Source organism: Physella acuta, unplaced genomic scaffold, assembly GCF_028476545.2.
Source record: "Physella acuta isolate Inbredline_101_S28 unplaced genomic scaffold, ASM2847654v3 ptg000218l, whole genome shotgun sequence".
Lineage (NCBI taxonomy): Eukaryota > Metazoa > Mollusca > Gastropoda > Physidae > Physella > Physella acuta.
This window is the reverse complement of record NW_026731737.1, coordinates 65,919-84,808: the sequence shown is the minus strand read 5'-3', so window position 1 is coordinate 84,808 and position 18,890 is coordinate 65,919. Positions and strand designations below refer to the sequence as shown.

The 18,890-nt window shown below is 30.7% G+C and overlaps 1 protein-coding gene across 1 annotated transcript; it reads right to left on the bottom strand.

Annotated features, from left to right (window-relative positions):
- Positions 1-1,827: 1,827 nt before the first annotated feature.
- LOC131937706 (uncharacterized) lies at positions 1,828-16,763 on the bottom strand. Its single transcript, XM_059295308.1, has 16 exons — positions 16,657-16,763; positions 15,476-16,252; positions 15,083-15,176; positions 13,990-14,038; positions 13,357-13,540; positions 12,160-12,284; positions 11,933-11,998; positions 9,887-9,989; positions 9,557-9,699; positions 9,121-9,370; positions 8,578-8,747; positions 8,084-8,203; positions 7,201-7,330; positions 6,875-7,055; positions 6,464-6,690; positions 1,828-2,526 (listed from the first exon to the last, which is right to left on the bottom strand). Exons 2-16 carry the CDS (start codon positions 16,182-16,184, stop codon positions 2,501-2,503), a joined length of 2,577 nt encoding a protein of 858 aa, XP_059151291.1. The 5' UTR covers positions 16,185-16,252; positions 16,657-16,763; the 3' UTR covers positions 1,828-2,500.
- Positions 16,764-18,890: the final 2,127 nt, after the last annotated feature.

Here is an 18,890-nt window from a genome sequence, read left to right as displayed (position 1 = left end):
GTGTGTTAAGTTTAGAGTGTAGGCGGTGGGGTGTGTTATGAAAAGCGTGTACGTGATCTGTTAAAGGTAGCGTGCAGGTGATGAATTATAAAATCGTGTACTTGATATTTTAAGTGTAGCGTGTAGGTGATGATTTAAATAGCGTGCAGGTGATGATTTTTATTGCGTGTAGAATATGTGTTAAAAGTAGCGTGTAGTCATTTATAAAGATTCGTGTTAAACGCCCCAGTGATTTCGTGTGTTAGGCTGGCAGCTGTGCAACATGTGTGTTGGAATGTCAAAATGTTCTGTCTATTAGCCAAGCAACTGTGTAAAGCTGGTATAACGAAAGGCTTTCGGGGTGGTTTTGATTATATAGTTAGAGTGTAGCTGATTGGATACCGGTACCGTGAGAGTGATGTGTTAAAATAGAGTGTAGGTAATGTGCTAAGAGTAGCCTGTAAGTGGTCTTTTAAAACACACAAAATAATGTGCTAACTTAAGTGTGGGAGTGTAGTAAATTTTAAAATTTGAAGATATAACTAAATCACAACTACTGTAACACTTCAGCTATTCAAACTGATTATATTTCTGAATTTTGTAAAAAGGTAACCTTCATACATGTTTTGTCTTTTAAGTATACACATAAATGTATCTGCATTAAATTGATTTTAAAAAGTGAAAAAGTTTCCTTTTCAAACCTGACGGTCTATAAGGCAAGTGAAGTAGAGTTCACTTGTTTCTGTGACCTCGGCAAATGAAGAGATAGTGTGGTCAGCACTATGCCCAGCCGCATTTACTTTCCCTTAAGTGAGTTAGGGGTACCCATCAGAGTTGATAGCGTTTTATAATATTTTAGTTTTAAATTTAGTTAATATATTACCAATTATTCAGGCCGAAAAATAAATAACAATAATATTTTTGTTTAATGGATAGCTTTTAACAATGTGTATATTGCAAACCATATAAGACATTTTCAAAATGTATTACAAAGTAATATTTATTAGATACTTATATAATTAACCTTTAATATAACCCAAATGTGGAGATATCTGCGAGAGACAAAATAATAAGTAATGAAAGCGAATATTTTGTAGTTGTAATCTTCTGATTTAAAACTGCAAGTATCAATTTTCAATTTTAAACTGAAATCAATATTAACATTTAATTCAGTTCACAAATAAAGCAGAGACATAAATACAGTATAACTTATGATGATCACAATATTGACATGCTATTAAATAAGGAAAATTGAGTTACAGATAAAAAAAATCTACTTATGTAGTTGTTGTGATATCCATAAATACAACCAGTGGATGACGAGTTTTTGCGAGTTTATACATGAGTTTTAGAAAATGAAATGTATTGTCAGTTTATAAAATGCGCTCAACCTACGCTGCAATAGCGTGATCGTGTGGTAGACCATACACCTCACACAGATGTATGATCGTGTGGTAGACCATACACCTCACACAGATGTATGATCGTGTGGTAGACCATACACCTCACACAGATGTATACTGCCATTTTCACGCTCTTGAGTGAGGGAACGATAATGTTCCTGCACAATTCTTATCTGTATCTGCCTTAAGTAAAATACATTTTAATTTGCTGTAGCATCTTTTCCCCTCATATGCCAATATGAAAATATTATTGAACTCAAATATTAATGAGTTTACAATGCGTCCTACGCCGAGGTGTAATTAAACGGAACAAAATAAAATCGAGTATTACAACAAAGATTTATCTTTGCCTTCTTTTCTTCACGGAGCCAAAGGATGTAAAATAAAGTGATTCACGATATTTGCAAAAATAATTTATATACATAGTAATAGAGTATACAATTTTGTAAATTAAAAACGAAATGAACCCAGCAATGTAGTTTATTTGTAAAGAAATAAATCATATTCACCCAATTTGAAAGAAAATGAAAATACATTCAATAAGAGAATATATTCTGGTAAATTACAAAACAGAACACAGCACTGTAATGTATTTGTAAATAAATAAATAAAAATATCCCCTATTATTGCAAAACATTGTTGTTGTCTTATTGACTTCACGGAGCGAAAGAAAAAATAAATAAGGTGATTCACGCAATTTGCAAAATTAATTAAAATACATATAAATAATACTATACATTGTGGTAAATTTAAAAAAACAGCACACATTATTGTAATTTATTTGTAAAGAAATAAATCAATATATGGAGGATTATGGCAAATCATTTCTTGGCCTTATTTTCTACACGAGCCAAAAGAAAAATTAAAATGCCGATTCACCAATGTGCAAAAAAGAATTAAAATACATAAACAAAAGTTTACATTCATGTAAATTTAAAAAAAAAACAGAACACATCACTGTAATTTATTTAGTTTTCCTTACTTTCTAAATGGAAACTCATTTCTTTTAAATAAATGCAATTTATTTTAATATAACATTGAACAATTTTTTAGATTATATCACTATCTGAACCGTTTAATATCAAGCCATATCAGATACAAATTCAAAGGTATTACTGTTACATTCTTTCAACGTCACTTACATCTGAAAGCATAAAGAAATAACGTTCAGCTAATTTTATGATGAAGTAAATAATTATTAGCATTCTAGTAGTTTGTTTTCATTGATACTTTACATTAATTGCAATTTACGTTCTTAGCATATCTCTATATCTGTGCTATTTCTTATTTTAATTTTTACCGCGTATTTAACTACATACGTAACAAAAGTTGAGGTTGTTGGGTAAATTAACTTATAGTATATTTATTTTATTTTATTTTTATAAAACATAATTGTTATGAATTCATGATTTGATGTCGTTGATGACTGCAGTGAGAGGTTAAAGAGTTGTGTGGTGATTCAGACACATCAACAGTGGATTACTTAATTGTTACAGAAAACACCAACACAATCATAACTCAGCAACTTTAATGTAATTGATGGTGAAACTAAACACTTCATCATAGTCCTAGTATGGTCTAAAGAAGAGGAAAAACGGGTTCATCAATAGCGGCCGGCGTTAGGGACCAGCCCTACCACACTTGACAAAACAAAACACGTCTACATCCTTACGAGGCTAATGTTCAACTAACCTAATTCAATCTCCCGCCCCCAGCTTCACCCTAATGTAACCCAACCTCTGCCTGACCCCAGCAGTCTCACGAGGGGCGGGGTGTCTAACCTGTGTATGCATTAACTCTTTACGACTGGTACAACTACAAGCTATTCAGACTTGTATCTAGTGAGGGGGAAGTACAGTCAAACACACTAAGGACTATTTCTAATACAACTATTATGATCTATCTAACCTATACACAACATAACAGCATGCACAAACATATAATTAACTTTAAAACTATATTTTACCCAAGTTCCTTACCCTATGCTAATCCCATTTTTAACATTTCCCTTCTCGTTTGACAAGCTGACAAAGCCAGCGAGGCTCACACTCTACATACATTTTGATTCATCAACAACTAATACAATAAAATAGTGGAAAATAGCATATGTAGAAAAAATACACTTCACAACGTCCCAGGACGATCAGGTGTTTCCACAAGAGAGTGACAGTGTACAGTGTTGTAGTATAAACAATGAAGATCAAACAATTAATAATAAATGGTACTAAGTAATATTAATATTATCCCTATGCAGTATTATATAGGCCTTATCTAGTATTAATCTCTAAGGTATTGTTTCATTGCATTTTTTAATATAGTAACTCATTTCCGTAGTATATCTATCCTTAACTGTACGACAATATGTATCTAACGACACATATTATTATTGGTTATACACCCGTATAATTTCAGCATGATAGGGTTACGTAGTCTTCAATAGATAATAAGCATCAACTTATATCTACTATATATACTTCTCACAATGGTAAAACTAAGTAATATAGCCATAATTATAATTAGTTTCTCTACAAAATACAAAAACTCATTGAGATTCCAAAAACAAAAGAAACAAAAAAAAAACCTAATAGAAAAGGTATACTCTGCAACACATCATCGAGATACCATCATAAAAAACCATCATCGTCCTATCAAGCGGTAATATCAACCGGCATAAGCTTATCTCCAATTGAACTACCAGATTAACAAAACACAAAAATTCTACAAAAAAAAAATAACTTTAAGCTACAGTGTTCATTTATCTCACAATTAAGAACATAAATCCTCTGCATACAATTATCTGAAAGTAGAACTAGTTTCTGTAGTATTGGTATTATTAAAGTTTCACAATTCTTGTCTGTGGAATCTAAAAAGTGAAATTTTGTGATTTTTTAAGCAGGTCATTGAAGGTGGGCCTAAATAAATGTAAAAGTTATGATTATCTTGTAAAATGCCCTTACTTTATGATTCTTACTTAGGTAAGCTAACTTCTAACAAATGCAGTTAATAATCCCAACTATAGAAGAAATACTTAACCGACATTTAAACTTGGGCATCTGACATACAGAAGAGTAATAACGCTTGATATTATAACTAGAACATATTAGAGCTTATTATTTATGAATCTAAATTCGTCGGCTTGGATATCTGGACATTCGGTGGGATGACATCGACACTTCATTTTAACATCATGGGTGTAAGAGTACTTCATATCATCAGGGGTGTAGGGATACTTTACATCATCAAGGATTGAGGGATACTTCACATTATCCGGGATGTAGGGATAGTTAATATTATAACAGTTCAGATATACTTTAAACAACGACGATTTAGTCACTCGAACTTGTCACTGTAGACTTACTTCAATGCTGAACATGGTTAGTAAATTCTTCTATTCTGATACGTCATCACTGGCAGTGGAGTTATGTAGTCAAAAGAAGTGAAAGTCCTAATTTATGTACAAAATGTATCTCAGAAATATCTGCACAAAACTTGAAAATAAGCTAATAGTTACTTTTCTGTCTTACGGATTTTGAATACAACAGTTCCAACATATGTAGATCTACGTAAAACTTGACAACAACGAGTTTGACGATATACAGAGACAACTTGTAACAGGGTCGTGATGTTATAATATTGCTATAAAATAACAGATCTGCATCCTTTGAAAATCATATATGTTACAAAATTCACAATACATTTTGAGAAAGTTCTTTTTCGCTGTTCTGACGTATTTTATAACAAGAGTTATGTTCGCTGCTATATCCGATTATGTAATAACTGGTCGCTTTTTAAGTATCGCGAAGTTTTAATTTCACCATCCATAAAACTAAAGTTGCTGAGTTGAGATTGTGTTGGTGTCTCCTTTAACAATTGAGAAATATACTGCTGATGTATCTAAAACACCACAAAACTGTTTAACCTCTCACTGCAGTCATCAACGACATCAAATCATGTACCAACTATACTGATGACTACATAACGATAATGCTATAAAGTTTCTAAATATGCCACCAAAAATTAAAAAACCCCACCCACACCAATAAACACCAACAATTCAACAATTCACAACAATTAAATCAAACTATTTCCTAAAAGAATTGTGTTTACTTTCTCGTATACGAAGTATAGAGAAAGTATTGTAATCGTGCTAAAAAATCGAGATTTTTTAAAATCTCGACGTTTTACACCTCCCAGAGTCGGAAAAACATAGTTTTGCAATCTTGTCCGTATGTCTGTGTGTGTGTCTGTGTGTCTGTGAACACGATAACTTGAGTAAGCTACCGTTACAACTAGGTTCGTGACATTTCATAAATAAGTATTAAATCAAATTAGTTGATCTTTATCAACTTTTCAGCGATTTCCGATAACCGGAGTGGAACTTTTAGTACTTTCAACTTTTGAAAAGCCTATAACTTGAGTAATTTTTCAGACAGATACATGAAATTTTACATTTAAGTAAAAAAATCTAATTCTCTGCCTTCTTTCAATTTTTGGGTAATTTACGTTGACCGAAAGATGCAATTTACGCTATTTCTTATTTCTCAAAAAGGCACGTGAATTTATTAAGTACTAATATAATTCCGCACTACTATGCACATTTTGATTGGCGTTTGCTAGGTACGCAATTCTTGTTTCTACGAGATTATATTCTATTTTATAAAGTTTAAGTAATTGAAAATGGATTAAAAATCATGTCTACATCCCATGCTGCCATTTCCCGTAGTGTAATAGAAGAATATTCAAGAAAGTTTAGGGGAGATCACTCCCCTTTTTATTTCGATAACATTTTTCCTTTTCGACTTTTATTTTTACTTTATTTTCTAGCAGAAGTTGTGACATTTTTCCGTTCACCAAAAAGTTGCCTGGGGTGGGGATACCATGTTACATATAGTAATAAAAGGATGACTGCAGGCCATAGAATCCAAAATATTTGGGTTAAATAGCTAAAAGGTGTCAGTACCAAATAAAAAAATATAAATTTATATGAGCATATTGTCCCTTTTATCGAAAACATGTGTATCTTGTATCCTTAAAATTAGAGACATCAAACGCGAAAAAAAAAATATCACCCAATCAACTACCTGTTATAAATGGGTCCTCCCTCAATAAACTTCTTGCTGATGGTCTTTTTTCTGCCTCAGTTTCAAAAGTCTTTGCTAAAAACTCTTTCAAGCCTTGTGACGCTGATTCGGGTAGTTCATACTTTGGTTTCTGCATGGTTGCACGTTTAAATAGCACTCTAGCTGACGTTGTTACTGAGTTTGGTGGAGATCCAGTGATCATCTCTACAACAGTACAGCCCACACTCCTATGTTATAAAATGTACTGTTATCACATAATATGTACTTAGTTTGGAAACTAAATCCACGCATATGCCTGACTTTGTTTCAGACATATTAAAACTAAGTGCGTCGTTCAGATTTCAAGTAAGAAACATAATAAAATCGTATTTTTAAACGCTAACACTCTTTAATCAAATAATAAACTCTTACCAAATGTCTAAACTCGATAAGTTCTTAAAAATTCTACCCTCAGGGCAGTTAATCATTTCTGGAGCCATATATCGAGTTGTGCCCCTTTCTGCCTTAATACCTTCATCTTCATTGAGAATAGATGAGAGACCAAAGTCTGTTAATTTAATACGTGAGTCGTCCACCATCAATATATTATTACCTGTTGGAATAATTTTTAAAATCAATAACTAATTTAATGCTTTGTTACCTTAATTATTATGAGCATCTTTAAAGAAAAAAAATGATTCATAAGAATGTAATTGTATTTATCAAAAGTAAATTAAGGATTAAAAATTAATCTTTACCTTTGATATCCAAATGTAGAATATTTTGTTCATGCAGATATTCGACACCTTCAAGAATTTGTTTAGCTATTTGCCTAGTGTGAGCTTCATCAAGTCTTTGCCGTTTTTTAATAAACGTAGACAAGGTTCCCTAGTTAATTAGGATTAAATAGCATAGTTAAAACCAGAATAAGAAAGTGCGACTCCTAATCGCTATAAGAAATTAACACATCAGACAAATGTATTACATTTTTTAAACACCGTAATAAGTTGAGCATATTTGTATCATAAAAAATCAACTTTGTTTTATTGACATCTCTATAGTTTTAATTTAATAGCTAGTACTTCTTCGATCGAAATGATGTACCATTAAAGAACTGCAAAGTGGGTCCAACGAGCTTAGAAAGTAAATGTATGACTTCTGAATACATACATATACCAAAGTACGTACATTTACTTAAAATCAGATAATCATTGTCCTAATCTATTATTTCTTTAATTTTTATTAATAGTTTTGTCTGGTAACTTGATGAAACGTAATCAAAATAACTGCTGTTAATATAACAAAATAATAAAGATCCATTACGTATAATTTAATTCAGTGCATTTAAAGAATTTTGTTCGCTCTTCGTATAATAGTTATAATTGAAGATCTTAGTGCTAAAAGTACTTAAGTCACAAAAACAACATTTTGAGAAAAATGAGTTTAAAGATTAAAATTTACTATGAAACATTATGTTTGTATATTATTTGTTTGTTTGGAAGAGCAAATTAAATAAATTCTTCAGTATCACTTTTTGTTTATAAGATAAAGTTAAACTAGAGGAATAACGATCAATGCTTGGTTTGATTTTCACAAAAAAATGTTACTTAAGTACTTTTAGCACTGGGCTCTTCAATTTACCTTCTTCATGTACTCTAGAAATAAAAGCATTTCATTTTCATTCTTCGAATACCCATGGAATTGAACTATTCTTTCATGAGTAAGCTTTATCAATATGGACGCTTCAGTCTGAAAGCTTTCCTGATAAATTAAAAAATACATAAACAAAACTTTTACAATAAGCACTTAAATGCTTGTAAAACTTTAAAAGTAAAACTAGTTTGCTTTGCTTAAGAAAAAAATTGGCGGCAAATGATTAGTAACTTTATTTTATCATAACAATGTATCGAATAGTTGCTCAATATAAGTTAAGTGTTAGTTTTAAAAAGACGTGTTAAATTGTCATGTTTAAAGTAATAGGACATTTGCATTTGATAATGTTTTTTAACCACCATATTGGTATATTTGGATATTTTATGTTTTACAATAAAAACTGATTATTATTATATATTAAAATAAAGTTGCCTAAATATAAAGGAGAATCACAATTGAACGAAATTCAAATTTTAATGTACCAACAACTTTTTTTTAATGAATGGAAAATCCAGTGTTTTCTTTGCAACAAACTTTTCATCGCATGGATTTTCTGTATCGATGACAAGATGGACGCTGCAGAAACCACCTCGTGCTAGGAAATCATCGCTAATCTCGTACGACTTGGGAAACTCGTCAGAATAACATTTTTCTGTAGTTGAAAAAAGGTTTTAATAAACCACACATACAAATGTGATTGAATCTACAACATATTTAAAAATAATTACTATCTAAAATATTAGATTCAATGTCGTTTAATTAAACAAAAGGAATATTTATTGAAATTCATTTAGCATTTTGTTGCACATGATGTGCAACCTATATGCTAAATGAGTTGAGTTGCAAGATTCTATAAGCGATTTATTCTTTATTTTTATGAATGATTTTTAGTACGTGATAACAAAAGTAACTGACTTCAACATTGTGAAATTACTAATATGGATACTTTACATAGCTTACTACAAAATGATAGTTTTAAACTCAAGATTTCGCTTTGAACTTACAAAAATATAAGTACGCTTTACCTAATATAGACGGAAAATATCCTGTTGTTTGGTAAATTCTCCACAAAATTGACCTTGCAACATCAGCAATATTCTTATCATTGGTTTTTAAAAATTTTACTAATTTAGTATAAAAGATTTCGTCATTTTTAATTTCATGCCTTGCTTCAATGTGTTTACTTAGCTTTTTCAAACATTCCGCAGTAAAAAATTGTTCTTTGTGTTTGCTTGATGATAGTATTTCTTTTAGCTTAGGAAGAAGAGGAATGATCTGTTGATGAATTAAAAGTCGAATTATTAAAAACAAATTGTCCAGTTGACCTTGTTTAAAATGTTTAATTATTTGACACAAGGTTTGGCATTGAAAATTGATAAATTAATAAATAAATTATGTTTAGGTAATCAGCTCTTAAATTTGAAAAATACAAATGTCAGAATTAAAAAAAAAGCATACAACCTCCTTAATTGTATCATCATCGTCATCCGCTAAATATTCCACAAGACATTGAATAAGTTCAGATAGTTGAAATCCAAACAGCTTCACCTTATTCCCTTTAACACTTTCCACTATGATATCTATTATAATTCGTTTTATAATATCTGCAATTCAAAACTTTTGTTTTAAATTAATGTAAGAAAAAGTATTAAATATTTTACTTCATTTTATAAATGCACACACACACACACACACAGTTACACGTTAAAATAATTAGGTGCATATATTAATTAATAGCAAATGCATAATTTGAAATGTATTTAGTAATTTTTTAATGGTAAAAGGAAGTACCATAAATCTCTGTTTCTCTATTTGAAATTCCTGCAATTTGTAAAAGCAAAATCTGTGAAGGAATGGCGATTTCCTGATCGAGAGCTGTCATATTTGACACTACCTGTTCATATACATTAAAACAAACTATTATAAGCATATGTAGCACCCATAACAATATGCGCAATTATATACTCATTTATATATATATATATATATATATATATATATATATATATATATATATATATATACCTATAACTGGTCCTAGGACCTTTGACCATAGGTGCTTTGACCATAGGGGGTTTGACCACAGCGGAGCCTTGACCATAGGGGCTTTGACCATAGGGGGTTTGACCATAGGGGGTTTGAACACAGCGGAGCCTTCACCATAGGGGGTTTGATCATAGGGGGTTTGACCATTGGGGGTTTGACCACAGGTGTTTTCTCAGCAGAGGGTCTTTGATCACAGGTGGACTATCAACTGGTGTTTGACCACAAGCGCTGTGTCTGGCTTTGATCATAGTTGTGATACAATTAACACGATTTTATACAAGTTTCCTGAGAGTACGTTAATAGAAATTAACATGTATTTTAAAAAAGCCAAGAACTATATTTTAGTCTCCACATAAAGACTGGTGCTGGGCCTTATAGATTTATTTTAAATATAAATGAAACACAAATAATGCGACATATAACAAGTTTCACAAATAAATAATGTAGATGTACTTGAAAACACATAGCATATATAAAGGATAAAAATGATACAAAACTTGCCAACAATATAGTCAAAGATGTAATACATAAAATGGTTAACGAAATGACAGATGTGCTATAGCACGCAAATATGTCAGTACATCTGTTTGACCATATGTCTAGACAGCACGTTGTACTTTTTCGTGCAGCATCTTGTATCGCTTCTCAGCTGGGTAGCTTGCCCCTGCGACATCTTGCAAGAAAGTTGTCTTTTGCCGTGTGCAGTCCATCTGTAGGCCTTCAAGGAAACGCCACATTGTTGGGTGACTACATTGGAGGAGAGACTGTAGACTGTTCAAAGCACCGCTATGGTCAAAGGCCCGCTGTGGTCAAACCCCCTATGGTCAAACCCCTTATGGTCAAAGCACCTGTGGTCAAAGGTCCGCGCACCCTATAACTATCTATCTATATCTATACTTATATATCTATACCTATAAATTATATATATATATATATATATATATATATATATATATATATATATAGATATATATATAATTGTGATGGTGTTTTATTCTAGCAATTCAATTTGCATCCTAATACAATAATAATTTAAAACAGTCTACAAGTTTTTGTTTGAAATTACCTGAATTCAACAACTCATTAAAAAGTTAGAATATATATTACACCAGTTCCATTTGAATTCCACTTCGTTTAATTAATTAACAACACTAACATTTTTTGTAAACTTACTGTATTTGTATTCGGACGGGTAAAGTAATCTTTGTGACCTCTTCTGGCAATATTGAGCAAAATATATATCATACTTTTCGCAATAAAGTAAAAAACGGAACTCTGTAGATTAACATGCAACATAATATTATTTAATTTTGCAATGTATAAATTAAAAAAAAAAAAAAAAATAAATAAATAAATATATATATATATATATATATATATATATATATATATATATATATATATATATATATATATATATATAGATATATATATATATATATATACATTTTTACGGAAATGTTTTCATTATTTTGAGAACTGTAGCAGATTGAATTGTTTTGATAATTTTATCCCAGTTAATAATCTAACCTTTCTTAATTTTTCCGAGTATTCAAAAAAAACATTATTACAGTGCCCTCAGCGTCTCATTTCAACCTTTGGGTGCGAAAACTGAAATGTTTTGTTCGCAGCCGAATCGCACCCTAGTAGGGTGCCGGCGGACACGCCTGATACAATTTAATAAGCGACTGTAACGCCCTATCTTATCCATTGTCTAACGCACTGTTTTTTAATTAGCGAATGCATGTTATATTTCTTTTTTAGTTAATTGAATTTATAAACAGATTTTACCTGTCGATCTTTTAGCTGCATCAGAAACTTGGTAAAAATCTGCACTACCCCCAGCTTAGCCAATGTCTAAAACATAGTTATCAAAGCTGATGATTCTCGGTTAAACTCTGATTATTTAAAATGAAAACAAATGTGTTTTGTCTTTAGTGTTATTAAGTAAAATCGATTATTAAAAAATATTTGTTGATTGGGAAAAAATAAAACTTAAAAAAAAAAGTTTTAATTACCAGAGCGAATTTAGAACTGAAGTGACTTCCTTCCCACAACAGCAAAAGCACATCGCGAATTAGAAATAATGAAAAGCATGGTGTTGAAATTTCCAGCTCTACTTGTATGTACTTAATAGTCAATTCTGTAAAGGTTATTTTATCAAAATCATTTATAAATAATATAACATTATAAATAATTTAACATTTACTGCACTTAACTACAATATATTCGGCGTTAATCCCAAAATAGCAACTAATGACTAGTACACTATTGAACTATTGTGACTCGATTTAAAATTTGGATAACATTTAAAATTGTACAATAAATCTTTAATACTGGTGTGAAAAAAAATCAAATTCCCAACTTTTTGGCGAAAGAGTATTTTAGGTAGCGACATATACATATATACATTTCAATATTTCTACCCTACATTTAAAAAAGAAATAACAGAAAAGATGGTTCCCCTTATAAAAACCGAAAAAAAAACGTATAATACATAGCATAAAAATAAAATTATAATATACGAGCCGACCCGCGGCGTATCATACGCCGCTATTTAGTTTTATTTTCTACTTTTCAGTAATTCATAATTTGTGAATTCCTCAGTACCAATGCAGCCACTGAAAATATTTGCTTTAAAACACTAAAACCCACCTTCTCCACCCCCACCCCCCCCCCCCGCGTGAAAGCAGCCTCCTGTTAGTTACCTCCCCTAAGTTTAAAATAGTTTCAAACTAAATTATCTGCCCCTAATAGCCGTATAAGCCTAGAGAGGAAGAGAAGGGACTGCTAGGCGCGCTTACAGCTTGGTGTTTTCTAACGTCTCCAAGAAGAAAATTATAAATATAGATAATATAATATATAATATATTTATCATCAGAGACGTAGCGAGGGGGACAGGGGCGGGGGGTGCGGACCGGGTGTCAACATTTATGGGGCTGACACCAAGGCAAAAAATAGCAAAATATATACAGAAAAATGATAATTCCACTTAAATAAATAAGTAATTAGAGTGTTAAATAGAGCAAATTTGACAAATCCCGACATGGGTGGAGGGTGGGGGTGTGACATTATGATGTAATTTATATATATTTATTTATATATATTTATATATTTATATTTATATATAGTTATAGTTATATTTATGTATTATATAAACTATACCATTAATGAACAAAAGTGTTCCTGTTTTCGTTAAAAATTAGATGATTTACCTGCATAATCATTTTGCAACAGTAAATTAAAAAACTGTTTCGTCATGTCTGCATTTAATATATTGCAAATACTACTCAAGCTTTTCTGAATAATGAAAAAATGTATTGGTTCAAACGCTCCTGTTCTAGAAAATTCTATCTTTATATCCAACACATCGCTATTAAAATCTTTACAGACTTGATTCTGAAATAAATGAGAAGATTGTTTATATAATTTATATTAGATAAGTTATCATTTTTTCTAATTTTATTAATCATTGACTTACGACAAAAGTAATCACTAAGTTACACTACTTAGAACGATCTATGTTTGTTTCGAAAGTAAAATAATACAGTCTGTTTGTTTCAATTTATGAATACACATTTCTCATATATATATTTTTTAGAAAGTTTACAGTTTCAAAGTCGCAACATGTTATTGGAAATGTTTCTACTAAGATACATTGTAAGTTTAATGATTAGCCTACTACACATATAGGCCTAAATCGCCTATGTCTTTCTCTATGTGTTTGTGTGTAAGTATGTTTTACAATAACCATAAACAGCGGTATAATGAGATCACTTGTCGATTTTACATTTTGAAATATGGAGTCACGTTTAATTATATAATGTAATGTTTTAAATATGTAAAACCTGATGCTCCTGATTATTTCCTGCAATCTTCAAATAACTGTTGATGGACCTAGTTATAATAAAATGTATATGCTCTTATATATAAATAAATATATAAATAAATATATATATATATATATATATATATATATATATATATATATATATATATATATATATATATATATATAATTTCAATTCTACATTTTAAATTCACGCTATATATAAAACACATGGATAACAGACAAGTAATATGTCAATACAATTCTATTTTTATTGACACTACCGAGAATAATCTCTAAGTTATTAGTTCCCCAAAAAATATTTTAACAACTAAGCAGGGTGTTATTTAAATTAATATAGTTATATAATCCTGACTGTGGGTTTTTTTGGACTCTAAAACAGAGTGGATTTATTAGACGTGTTAGTATTTTTGGTTATTAAACACAATTTTTAACAAAGTAAAAAACAATTGAATTCCTTGTGGTAATGACGCATAAACGACGACATCCATGTAAAACAAAATGGCAGAACTATATCATGTGGTTTACAATAGCATAATTTAATTTAAAAATTTTATTGGCAACGTTTTGTAAAGAAATAACTATAATAAATGGGGTTGTCAAAACGTAGGCTTGATGAAAAAAAAACTAGAAATATAGCCTTAAACTCAAAACATTATTTTCAAGTTTCCTGGAATTGCAACTTTTATACTATTGATTCTAAAAATATCAGATTTTTAAATTAATTTTCAGCTGAAGTTTAAATTTTTTTTTGACGGTCGTTTTGCTTGCAAAATCTAAAAGCAAATATATTTTTATCCATGTCAACATTATGGTGGAAGGATTCTCGTCAACTCGGTAGTGTCCATTTTGTGACATTTGTATATTGAATAGACGTTCAACAGACTTAAGTTTAAACATATTACAAAAAAATGATAAATTAATACAAATAATAAAAAATTGTTATAAAGCTTTAAAATAAATTAAAGCTAGCTATAAAATATGGTGTAAAGTTTTGTTAGAATTATATTAAAATTATTCATATCAATTTAAATTACATTCTAAGATTTCAATGAGATAGGCCTACCCTTTTTGTTGCAATTAAATTTTACCTTTTAAAATCATGACAGAGTTTCTTTTCTCTTGCATTTAATATCGGGTCGTTTTCTATTTCAAAATCAATATCGATTTTAGTGTGGTAAAGATCTGTGTTTAAAAACAAAAAAAAAACATGTTTTTATAGTTTTTCTTCTCAAACAATACGGTAGCTTTCTTTTCTGTAAAATAATGTTTCTTAAAAAAACACCACCCACATATCTTGTTTTTAGTAAAAGCATTTCTTGACAAAATATGTAAAAGTTCTCATGAGCGACCAAAGCTTTTGATAAAAAAGCATTGTAACTAGAAAGCTGCGAGCTAAATAAAAGCGTGTAAAAAAATGAATACAGCCTTAAAAGCACTTTCATAGCAATAATTGATATTTGAAATTTAATTTTAATACTTACAACTTTTACACAAATTGCAAAGAAACGTTATCAGGCCTACCAAGCTTGACATATCCGTATGAAAATGAACAAATGCTGAAACTGTCTCTAATATTCCTACATGTCCCTCTTCAAACGCCAGAAAAATAATATTTACTAAATAAATACTAAACGTTTTTTTAATATATGTTTCATTATTAGTTTCGAATGCACTATTATGGTCACCGTTAGTCGTCTGTGTTTTGAGTTTGAATAAATGTTTTAAAAGCATCTTTACTGTTCTGACGTGTCCGTATTGAGACGCAAGCATCAATGCATTGAGCCCACTTTTTTCAACACGATCAATATCACTTCCGTGTTTTAGTAGTAATTTTGCGGTTTCACAATGTCCTTTGTGAGATGCAATCATTAATGCATCCCAGCCATCTTTTTCTACTCTTTTACAGCTACTTCCTTTACCCAGCAATAATTTTACTGTTTTATTATATCCATATTGTGATGCAAGCATTAATGCATCCCAGCCATCTTTTTCAACCCGATTACAATCACTTCCGCTTTCAAGTAATAATTCTACAGTTTTATGATGTCCATTTTGTGATGCTAGCATCAACGCGTCCAAACCATCTACGTTAACATGATCTACTCTAATGCCGCTTTCCAGATGTGATTTTATTGTATCGTTGAGACCGTTTTTAGCTGCGTTCAGCAATGCGTTCAGCATTTCGTTCATTTTTCTGTTCAAACACACACAAAAACTACGTCCGTTGTATAGCGATACTACTGTATATCAATTTGTAGCTGAAAAAAAGGCATCCGTTTTTTTTCTTAATTGCAGTAGCGCAGTATCATATACCAAAACAAATAACAACACGATAAATCACTCAAATTGTTCATAATAAATCACATATAGATATCGATCTCTTAAGAACTGAAACTGAAAATGAAAATTCCCAATGTTAATAGGCCATCATATCGCAGCCATCTTTAAACTCGTTATTAAATATCAAATATTTAGATATTCCATTAAATTATTTAGTATTCTTAATAACTTTGGTACACCTATGTGCAGAAAACAAATTTAAAAAGTTGAAAAAGAAAAAAAGGCTCATTCGACGTTCTGTAACTATTATTATCTGTTTTATTTTAAAGTAACAAGAGACCAAACTGTAATCACTTTGTCTTTTTATTGCATATCTTATAACCTGCTATATCTGTATCTGATTAATCTCAGAAATATCATAAGCAAGTAATTTATTAAATTCAACGTATTATAAAAACGGTCAAATGTACACTATTATAGGAGAAATATGATTTCATAAGATAAAAATAGAGCAGTATCATTATCGTAAAACAGTTTCTGTAACGTAATATTGGGTTTTTCCGAAACTACCTGTCCAAGGCGTTCTTTTTATTAAAAAAAAAGGCAGACCAATACGCGAGGAAACGAAATTTAGTCAAAACTCTTATCTGTCAAGTTGTTTATTTTTAATAAAATATAGAAATGTATAAATACATTTGTTAAAATGTAAAAAAAATACAAAAATGAAGTTGAAATGAGTTTACATCAAGTATATTTAAAAGAAAAAAAGAAAAACGATTATGTTAAAAGACAAATCATATGTTAATTTCACTAGTATTTGGTTCGGTAACAATTTTAGTCACACACATATCGAAGGCTAGAATTATTAAATATGGATTAAAATTAACTATACTATTGGTGCCTCTGAGGTATAAATGACCATTATAACAATATATTGTCAAGTATTTGTGAAATTAGATAAACCTTAAGGATATTATATACTAAAATGTATTTTATATATATATATATATATATATATATATATATATATATATATATATATATATATATATATATATATATATATTAGCACCTGTACATAAAAATACATTTAGAAACATGTATCGCAATGACGTGACTGTTACTTTAAATTGTATAAACAGAAAGACAATAGACTACATATGTAGAAAAATGTTGAATATCATAGTTTGTTGTGATAGATTCAGGTACTTGGATTAAAACACATTGCCTATTAGAATTACATGTCGTATATCGATTTATGATGAAAAATACACTACGAAATTGTCGGTTTATTTTTACCCGTGTGGAGGGGGGGGGGCACTTGAAACGTTCGCAAGGGAAGGGGGGGAATGGAATTATATTCGCGGGTGACGATAAAAGTTTATATTTGTTGTTTACCTTCTATTTTGTTTGGACTGCCACCCCGCCCCCCCCCCCCTTTCAAAGTGATGCCTGATAGAAACACTTGATTTAGAATGTGTGAAAACCAACTATGTTACTGAAACAAATTAAACGGTAAATTGTTTAATCTTTCACATATTTAGGCAGCATTGTCAGTTATGTATACAACTGCATCACTGAAATTATATCACGCGTTTAAAAATAGAAAGGAGCCTTTGCAACCATTCAAAAAACATGGCGATTAAACATATTATCCTCAAAGACCATAACATGAAGTTTCAAAACGTCCTAAGTGTCCTCTGTATTACGGCGTAAGCAGGAAAGTAACAGCTACTATAAAATCAACGAGTTATTTCTAAACTAATTTCCTACGAAAGATAAAAGGCATCATCTGGCCTAACACTATTTCCAATTAAAGATTACCAGGAGAAATGGAAATAAAAGCCTTTTCAGAAAGAATTGGGGAAAAAAAGATTGCGCTGGAGGGTTATGTTTTGAGAATGAGTTATGATATCACAGGAGTGGCGCTAAGCTGGACGCCTCAGGGTAGATGAAACTAGAGAAGGCAACGGAGGCACGCAAATATATCAGTACGTCCATTTGACCTTATGTCGGAACAGAAAGTTGTTCTTTTTCGTGCAGCATCCTATATCGCTTCTCAGCTTGCTACTGCAAAACCGTGCAAAATATTTTTCTTCTGCTGTGTTCAGTCCGTATTAAAAATTATTTATAGACATAATGATTCATTAGGTAGATGAAATTAAGTTCACATGTTTTTTTTACCTCTGCAAGATGCTCCAGCCGCTTTTACTTTCCTTAACGTGAGTCAGGTACCCATCAGGACAGGATGGACTCAGAAACTTTCCACTGACTTGAACCCGGATTCGAACTCGAGACTTTTGTGTTAGGAGTCTAGCGCTCTACCTCTAAGCTGCCCACAACATAAGCGATCTATAATGCACAAGTGTTTTTGATGACTTTTATTTATGTATCATGCATATTACGTCATTCCTTAAAATACAATCAATCCATGCTAAGTGAATTCTTACCACACGTGAACAAAGATCTCGTTCTGAATGTAACTTGTAAGAGATTCGAGTCTTTATTCAAACTTACTGTAAAAACTGTAGACTGTCTCCATTTAAAACACAATGACCAGATACAACGTTTAATGTACAATATTCTCCTATTATATTTAAATGAACTTCTTCTACG